General features: G+C 34.9%; 1 protein-coding gene across 1 annotated transcript; it reads left to right on the top strand.

Annotated features, from left to right (window-relative positions):
- The first annotated feature begins 5,120 nt into the window (after positions 1–5,120).
- On the top strand, positions 5,121–6,824 carry LOC106308099 (tropinone reductase homolog At1g07450-like). Its single transcript, XM_013745224.1, has 5 exons — positions 5,121–5,371; positions 5,480–5,687; positions 6,002–6,218; positions 6,290–6,396; positions 6,465–6,824. Exons 1-5 carry the CDS (start codon positions 5,307–5,309, stop codon positions 6,654–6,656), a joined length of 789 nt encoding a protein of 262 aa, XP_013600678.1. The 5' UTR covers positions 5,121–5,306; the 3' UTR covers positions 6,657–6,824.
- The last annotated feature ends 1,740 nt before the right edge of the window (positions 6,825–8,564 follow it).

The raw sequence follows: 8,564 nt of genomic DNA, 5'->3' as shown, positions 1-8,564 counted from the left end.
AATTGTCAAACCGATTACGTTCATGTATTTTAAACACACGAAGCCCAGAACCCTTTCTGCTATTATACTGATTTCATTCATTCATCGAGAAGTTAAATAATTGTATTTCCACAGAAAACTACGACTTTGAGAACTATCAGCTTCGTTTTGAAAGCAACTCAAGTGTTTTAGTCCAAAATAAATTGAATCAAGATCTTTTCACATATTATCTTTATGTTCTAAGGCAAATTTTTTTTGATCAACTGTTTTAAAATACAGATTTTCACATGGGAGAAGATGAAGTTGTAATTACCAATTCACCCTCCATTTATAACTTGAAGTGTATAACCCAACACGCCAACCACTGCACCAGCTTCAAATTACTCTATCCAATTGATATTAACATGGACATACCAATTTTTTTTACATAAACATGTATTATAAATGTAAAAGAAACATGTATCATACATAAAAATTGGTAATATACATAAAAATGGAGTATAATACATATAAAAGTACAAAAAATTCTCCCCGCGTACTCCCCGATTTTTTTTCCGTTTTTTTAATAAATCGCTAGGCCTGGGTGTGCCGCACGCGTAGTGCCTAGCGAGTTTCCGAACAAGGGGTATATATATGAAACAAGAGTTGGTGTTACAAAAAAAATTATGAAACAAGAATTGAGAATGGACTTTAAACTGTCTTTGTTCTTTATTGCTGCTCTCAAGTAAAATCAAGAAAGTTATGCATTTATCAAAAAAGAACAATGCGTTTGCCTCTAGGGTTCAGGTACATAATAAAGACCATCTTACAATGCTAAAAAGGCGATATCGTGAGCCGAGAAGATGTCCAACTCAGCAAATTAAATTAACCAATCAGAAGGAAGAAGAACTTTTGGCCACGTCACTGATGTGGACGTCTCTGTTCGTATCCTTTACCGTCTAAAATATCAACGCAATCCTAAAACCCGATTCGCCTGTATAACGTATTCCTCCATTAGTTACATTTACGAACAAAAAAACCATTCATCTCCCCCAATCTCCATGTATATATAGTCCCACTGATCCCAGACCTAATCTAATGCATCAAGAAGGCGATTACCAGCCCAAAATCACCAGAGAAATCCACCACCAAAGCACCGTTCAAATCCCTGATGAAGGCTCCCGCGAAATCAGTTGCACGGTTGATTTAAGCAACACCGGTTCCACCTCTTCCATGGATACTAAGAAGGCTATTTCCACCTCCAAGTGAGATCTATGTAAAGAAACATCAAAACCACTAAAATGTGTTTTTTTTGTTTTCTCAATAACTGTATTCATCTATTTGATTAGTAATTCATTCACTTCCCTTATCCGTCACACGATCTGAACATGCAGCATCTTATCACAACGAATGGTAAATGAAACACCGACCGGTGCAGAGGAATAATTAAGCAAAATAGATATGTTCTGGCATTTCATACAGGTATAAGTCACACTGATATTGTAGAGGCTACGTGTTGGAATTTGTTTTGTTAATCGCTAACTTTTAAAAACTTTTTTTGTTCGTTACTTTTTGTTGATGTGCCTCTGATGTTGGGTTTTACTATCAACACTTGCAGTTAATAACAGTAGCTAAGTTGAGACAGTAGCTGTCGGAACAACAAGCCACTTCGCCGAGCAAGACAGCAAGCATCCACGGCTGATGGTATTTCATGGGACATGGAGGAAGATGCTATTGAGGAAGGAGAGGTAATAATTGTTGTTGTATCTGTTAGTGTTACAAACTTAATCGTCAAATCAATCTTTCTGAATTCTGATTTAGTCTTCTCTTCAATTGTCTAAACATGAAGAAGGATGTTGAAGAAATCGTGTAGCAAACGTATACAGGAGAACTCTCACCAAAGCAAGAAAAAACTTTTGAGGAGATATTGAAACTGCTGGATAAAGGTTAGTTTTTCTTCATTCCAAATGTTTTACTCCTTAGCTTGTGTAGTTTGTAGATTGTTCCTACTCTTCTTCACTCATAAATACAATTTCAGATACTTTATTAGTTGATAGCGTACTCCAACTTCACCTCATTTTATATGGAATTTAACTTCTATGTAGATTGGTCATATGAAGAAAGCAATTTCTCCTATATGTCTAATGAGCGGAGAGCAACAAACGCAGCTCGCATATTGAGCGGAGAATCGCCAAGGTAACCTTTAATGTTGGTTTTTTGTGAAGTAGTAGCTTGGTCCATATGACTCTTCGATTTTTATCACAGAATCCTTTGTTTGGCCAGTCTCTTTTAAGTATAACTGGCTTATTATATCTGATTCTAAAACTTTCCATTTCAAGAATGTATACGATAGCTTCTTGAAGAACTTGCGACCCTGCATTCGAGAAAGTTTGGATGGGAAAACATGGAGAGAACCTAACGCGCCCCCCCCCCTCCTCTCCAAATGCAACATAGGTATATAATCTTAATACATATGCGTTGAATCTTATAGATATATTCCTTGAAAATACATTTTATTTTATTTATTCCTTTGACACTTGGGTAAAACATCAAGTTCCTTCAAAAGAGTTCAAGCTCCACTTTTTCTTTGCTCAGAACCCTTACTTGAAAAACACTGTGGTGAATAAGACAAATCACATGATTGAAGAAGATGATTCAATCCTCGAGAAGGCCATTGGGTGATCTTTTTCTTTTCCCATGTATTTGCCATTTTTTTCCGTAAGAAAAATGATTTTCTGATCCTTAACTATTGTACAGGACGGAGATTGCGTGGTGTCCTATAGAATGTTTGGATCAGAAGGTCCTAAAAATAAGCCAAAGAAGGGATCCAAAATCACAAACTCACAAATCCCATCACTAAGACTGAGGAGAGGGGGAGTTTCTCCAATTATTTCAGTCCACCTCAAGTTCCTGATGACGAGTAGGATCCTGATGTAGACATGGTATGACCTTCCCCAAGAGCAGTTTTACCAAGGGCAAATGGAGCACGACTATGATATCGGGTTTGTACCTTTGTATGTTATCTTTAGTTCTCTTTGCATGTTACTTTAGTTTCAGGATCTGAGTATGTGCACTGTGTATCACATAGATCAATCCATTAAATAAAAAAATCATCTTCCATGTGTCTCGTGGTTCATAGGTGAGGCTGCTGCCGCAAACGACCTTGAGATGGATGACGTACAATGATGATAATGAGGACGATATCAACGAAGAAGAGCATATATACAAATTCAAATTAATATGTTAAGGAAAATAAAGCAAAGACACCCCAAGAAAGGTAAATAAAAGCGAATGCATCAAAGTTTTTGCCTCTGTCATTTGTTCTTTAAGAGACAAAATACACAAAAAATAAACTAATAAATTGCTTTTTCTTCTCTTAGAAAGCATGAAAATCAAGAAACGGGTTGTGGTCGTTCTCATAGAATGGTTTTAACACTAAAGGAGTAAAGTGAATTTTGCATGGAAAGATAATTACCATACCAACTACTGCAGTGGGGTACATAAATTTGGATGAACGCACAGGACTAGGATCAAAGATATTGACGTACAAGAACATAGCACTGTGTAACTGAGGTATGAATGTTGTTTTCAAGTTCCTCCAAATCATATATTGGGTTGGTCTGACTAAAATGAATGATGATTGATGATTGACAATAATAATTCCTGAAGAATGATTATGAAGTGGCATTCACATAATTACTATTGTTTTATAGTTTTGTATCAACTATCAATACCAAAGGTAATGTTCCGATACTCGAGGAAAAGCGTAAACCATTAGTTATTTTTCGATACTCGAGGAAAAGCGTAAACCGTTAGATGTTATTTTTACTGACAAACGTTAGATGTTTTACAACCAAAAAGAAAAAAATAAAAGCCAGTGGCAAAGATGAAGAACGTTTATTTAACAAGTGATGATGGGGACAATGCCAAGAAATAATAGCAAGCATAGTTTCCTCACTAAGTAAGCAAGAGTGAGGGATCTTATTTTCCGGCAAAGAATCTTAACTTATTTAAGAAAAAAAAAAAGAGTCAGGTTTTTGAGAGAAAGTTGTGTTTCTTAATTTGCAGTCATGGCCGTTATTTGGTTTGGTTTAGTTTGTGTCCTATTTTTCATTTGTATTGTATTCTCATGAACTATGCCCCGTTTTGGAGGATAATACTCTTTTTTAGTTTTTGTGATATTTCGACTCAACTTATTCTCTATCAGAAGATGGTTCGACTTAGTATAAAAAAGTAACAGATTTAAATAATTGTTTGTTAAAGTCAGAAACAATGTTAATCAATTTCTTTTTGAAAAAGAAAAAACTGGCTGCTTTTGTGGAGATTCGAACCCGGGTTTGGCTTAGAAAGACTATAGATTTCAGATTTCATTTACTTTATTTCTACCGAGATCTCATTAATGGCATTTAACAATTTTTCTAGAGATTATTTTTCTTCAGTCACTTATAAAACATTTTCAAAATGTATCATAACCAAGATTGCGTAGCTGTATACTTAGTTAGACCGATGAACTTAATTTATCAATTGAAATAGACCAAGTAAGAAGTCGGTTAATAAGTAGCTTTGTAGTTCCTTTTGAAGACGGAAGACCTATAAATGTGAACTCAATAGTTCTAAAATAACAATGTTTAAATCATTTGTGAATTTAATTATTTTACATTAAAAATAATCAATAAAATAAAAAATTGAACATTATTAAAGTTAAATAACTGTCAGTCTATTTTTGACCATTTTTTTAAACACTTTTTTTTTTAAACACAAACTTCATATTATATACAATTTCTAATGAACTACACAACAATTGTAAGTTTTAACCATTTTAAATTCATTGAAAAAGAACAACGAATAAATAAATAATTTGATTTTTCTATTAATTGGTATTTTATGATAGGTTTTAATGTACATTTACAAATACAAATTTAGAGTTATAAATTTAACTAAAATTATAGAAAAAACCCGGGCTTAGCCCGGGATAGTTTCTTGGAACTACAAAGCTCAGTGAGCTATTTCTGTTTCAATGTTTGTTTTCTACTTCGTTAAGCTTTACCATAAGCATGGAATAAGCTTGTTTTTGGATTAGTTTACAGACACAACTGTTTTGTCAGACACAGCAACTTGTCTCTAATTGATGAATTCTCACATAAATCTAAGGGAAGAGTATCGGTGTCGTAGTTGCCACGTGTTTCAAGCGAGACACAAAACGAGAGGCCCAGTTGTGTTCTCTCGTCTCTTACGTTGCTTACTTTTTCTAAACAAATTTTCAACCACATGTTTCATATATAGAGCTCACAGATCTTATCACTTCTTTTTCTTTTCTTTTTCTTACGTATTCTGACTGATACTTTACGATGGATAGCCGGTGGAGTCTTCGAGGTATGACAGGTCTTGTAACCGGTGGAACCAAGGGAATTGGGTTCGTCTTCTTACTCCAAAATGCTCTGTTTCTTAGCTTTCATCTTAAGACACAAAGTAAGGTTGATACATGCATGAATGCTTGAGGAATTTGGTTTTGTAACTTCAGGTATGCGATAGTGGAGGAACTTGCTGGTTTTGGTGCAAGAGTTCACACGTGTGCCAGAGACCAAACTCTGCTTGATGAATGCTTAAATGAATGGAAAGCCAAAGGGTATCAAGTCACTGGCTCAGTCTGTGATGTTTCCTCTCGACCTCAGAGAGATGAGTTGATGAAGACTGTCTCTTCTCTATTCAGTGGCAATCTCAACATCCTTGTAAGTTAATCCTAAGGCTCAACTGGCAAAATAAAAAAAAGTAAAAAATGAAGAGAAATAAAATAGTAGGAATATCTATTATTTATGTTCTTGTCCAAATTTGATAAAGAATAAATAGTTTATTATTCCTTAAATGTAAAAGAATGTTAAGGAATCATAGGTAACAAATATTTTTTGTAAATGGTGTAAATTATAAAGAATGATAAAAAAATCATAATTCTCATTCATTTTTTTTTGTCACCATTTCGAGCCTAAGTTTTGTTGGTGCCTCTTTTCTCTATGGAGTCAATCACTATCATTACTTTATAATACAGATCAACAATGTTGGTACCCTTACGTCAAAGCCGGCTACAGAGTTTACAGCACAAGATTTCTCAAGTCAAATAGCTACCAATTTGGAGTCTGCTTATCATTTATCTCAATTGGCCCATCCTTTACTTAAGGCATCTGGATTTGGTAGCATTGTGTTCATGTCTTCAGTATGTGGGGTTGTATCAGCCGGTACCGTATCCATATACAGCTTAACAAAAGGTTCATAACACATTGCATAATTCTGTTTTTTTAAATGATGTCTATACACATCTAAGCACGTTCAAATGCAGGAGGCATGAATCAATTGGCAAGAAACTTGGCATGTGAATGGGCAAGTGATGGCATAAGGGCTAACTCTGTAGCTCCTTGGGTGACTAGAACTCCTCTTGCCCAAGATGTAAGCTAAAACGTTTTATCTTCTTCTTTTTACATGAATCTTGGTTTAATGTTGGACTTTAATTTCAGCGTCTTGATGACAAGAAATATGCTGAAGCTATCTGCTCAAGAACCCCATTAGGCCGTACGTGTGAGCCGAGTGAGGTTGCCTCGCTGGTTACGTTTCTTTGTCTCCCTGCAGCTTCTTATATAACAGGACAAACCATTTTTATTGATGGTGGTCTCACTGTTAATGGCTTCTCCTACAAGCCAGAGGTTTAAACCCTAAAAACACTTCCAGAACAACAATGTTGTAAAAAAAAGAACAACAATGTTGTAATAATGTATGAAAAGTTTTAGTTATTAACTAAATTGCCTACATTTAATGTATTAATGTTTGAAGAAACTTCTTTTATGTTCCTCAAAAAAAAAGGAAACTTCTTTTATAAACTTTGCTATGAGTCGCTGGTAACTCATTATAAATTCACTAGTAAAAATCTACCGCATAGCCACGGTAGTGCCACTGTAAAACCATGGCTATAAAAAGAAAGCCAGGACTCAGTCACGAATTAGCCACGGTTAACAATTAGCCACGGTTAACAATTAGCCACGATTAACCAAAAAAAAAGTCACATAATAGCCACGAAGCAAGAAAGTGGCTACGTTAGCCACGATTTAGCTACGAAGTTTTTGTGGGAAGAGACATAGCCACGGTTATAGCCACTATTGTTTCAGTAGCTATATTACTAGCCACTGTATAGCCACTTTTTTGTCATGGCAGTGTACAAACCCTAATCCAAACCTCCAATTATATACCCTAAACCATAAACTTAAACATACATATAAAACTATATATCCAATTTTTTCAATCTTATAATTTAAATCAAAAACTCTAATATATTTAAGCTACAAATAAATTTCAATGTTAAACTCTAAATTTTAATAATAAACTCTACAACAGCAAATACATTATATCCAAATCCTATATCATACATTAAACCATTAACCGTTGAATCTAAACCCAAACTTTATATACTATAAACTCCAAAACATTTATACTTTCCATTATATAACTTTAACATCATAAATTATATATAATTTTTCATAGTCCAACTCTTAAATATAACCATATATCTTTTAAACTCTAAACCTAAAACCTTATATATTCCAAATTTCCTAACACATACATATTCTTCAAACTCCAAACTTTAAACTTAACCATATTTTAATTAATTAACTCTAAACTCCAAGTTTTTTTTTTTGAAACACAAACTCCAAACTTTATATTTTCCAAATTTTATAACCAATTTTTTTAAATAGATTTAAACTTCAATTTTTATTATAAACTAAATCACCAACTATTAATTATTATATAATCCTTAACACTTAAATCTTTAATCCTTAAACTTTAATCTCTAACACTTCATAACACTCTATATAAAACTAAAAAAAATGTAAATAACAATCTCCGCCCTAGTTTCTTATTGGTTAAAAACAAGAGTGCTCGGATAGCAAATCTAACCATTGGTTACAATTAATCAATGGTCTACATTGATTCTTTTTGTGTTTCTTTGTCATTGGCCAGACAGATCTAGCACCACACAATTCGATCCTCTCTTTCAGGTCTCCTTCTCCTTTTCTTTCACGTTTCTTCCCCTCCTCTTGCACACAAATTAACTTGCGGTTAAGGGTGATTATGATGATGATGAAGGTCACAGAAGAAGAGAGTCTCCGTGGAGGGTGATGACGATGGTCGCAGAAGAAGTGACTCGATGTGAAGGGTTACTCGCCATGAAAGGTGACTCTGGTCTTAAGCTCTTCGTCGTAACCGATTTCATCAACAAATCATCACGAATGAAGGTACACAAATCTCTTCTCACAAACTCAAATTTCTAATCTGTAATTTCTCTAGGGTTTCTTCTGTTTTTCAAAAGATTTAATTTTTTCTTCTTTACACAGACGACCGCTACGAATGGAGAAGGGTGAGAAGATAGACGGCGACAGAGGACACGAGACGGCGACAGAGTGCGGTGGAGGAGGCAGAAGATCTCCTGGTGGTTTGGTTGGTGGTGGAGTGGCACGACTATCACCGGAGACGCGGATGGGTGGGCTATCACCGGAGGAATGGTGTGGTAGTGCGTGCTGTCGTGGTCCGGTGGTGCTGAGCAAGAAGAAGAAGAGAAAGCCGGA

The sequence above is a fragment of the Brassica oleracea genome, chromosome C8 (assembly GCF_000695525.1).
Source record: "Brassica oleracea var. oleracea cultivar TO1000 chromosome C8, BOL, whole genome shotgun sequence".
NCBI classification, from domain to species: domain Eukaryota; kingdom Viridiplantae; phylum Streptophyta; class Magnoliopsida; order Brassicales; family Brassicaceae; genus Brassica; species Brassica oleracea.
The sequence above is the reverse complement of the archived record's forward strand: the minus strand, read 5'-3'. Positions and strand labels throughout refer to the sequence as shown.